General features: G+C 37.9%; 1 protein-coding gene across 1 annotated transcript in view; it reads right to left on the bottom strand.

The window, feature by feature from the left end:
* The window catches only part of LOC119586004, a 7168-nt gene that overhangs the window by 5062 nt on the left and 1597 nt on the right, over positions 1 to 509 (bottom strand). Inside the window, exon 4 of the mRNA XM_037934716.1 lies at positions 65 to 159. Coding sequence (XP_037790644.1) covers positions 65 to 159 — 95 coding nt within the window. The remainder of the gene's footprint in view (positions 1 to 64; positions 160 to 509) is intronic.

Raw genomic sequence — 509 nt, 5'->3', positions numbered from 1 at the left:
AGAGCAAAACTCAAGTATCAAATCGAGACCGAACCAAAGGGACTCGAAGCAGCATCGAACTCACCTCATACAGCGCATGTCCTCGTCGGGTTCCGGTCCTGGCTTCGTGGTCACCAACATACACAGTTCCTCGGGTGAGAGCATCATCATTCGGACGCCCTGGGGGATAAAAAAAAATCAGATGAATTGTATTTGGAAAATTTAGGGGGGGGAAAAATTCTGATGAACTACTTTGGAAAACTTTTGGGAAAAAAACAACAAAAAATCTGAAACTTTGTAAACTTTTGGGAAAAAAACAAACAATTTTCAGATGAACGAATTTGGAAACTTTTGGGGAAAAACAAACAATTTTCAGATAAACTACTTTGGAAACTTAATTTGCTTATGTTATTTCTGTTGTTATTCCTTGTGGCAGTTATTATTATTATTGATAAGCGACGAAAAGTGGAACTGTTATCGTTATCGTTATTACTGGTAATACTGGCCGTTGCTGTTGTTATCATTAAGAC

The sequence above is a fragment of the Penaeus monodon genome, chromosome 20, assembly GCF_015228065.2.
Source record: "Penaeus monodon isolate SGIC_2016 chromosome 20, NSTDA_Pmon_1, whole genome shotgun sequence".
Lineage (NCBI taxonomy): Eukaryota > Metazoa > Arthropoda > Malacostraca > Decapoda > Penaeidae > Penaeus > Penaeus monodon.
This window is presented reverse-complemented; position numbering and strand designations above follow the sequence as displayed.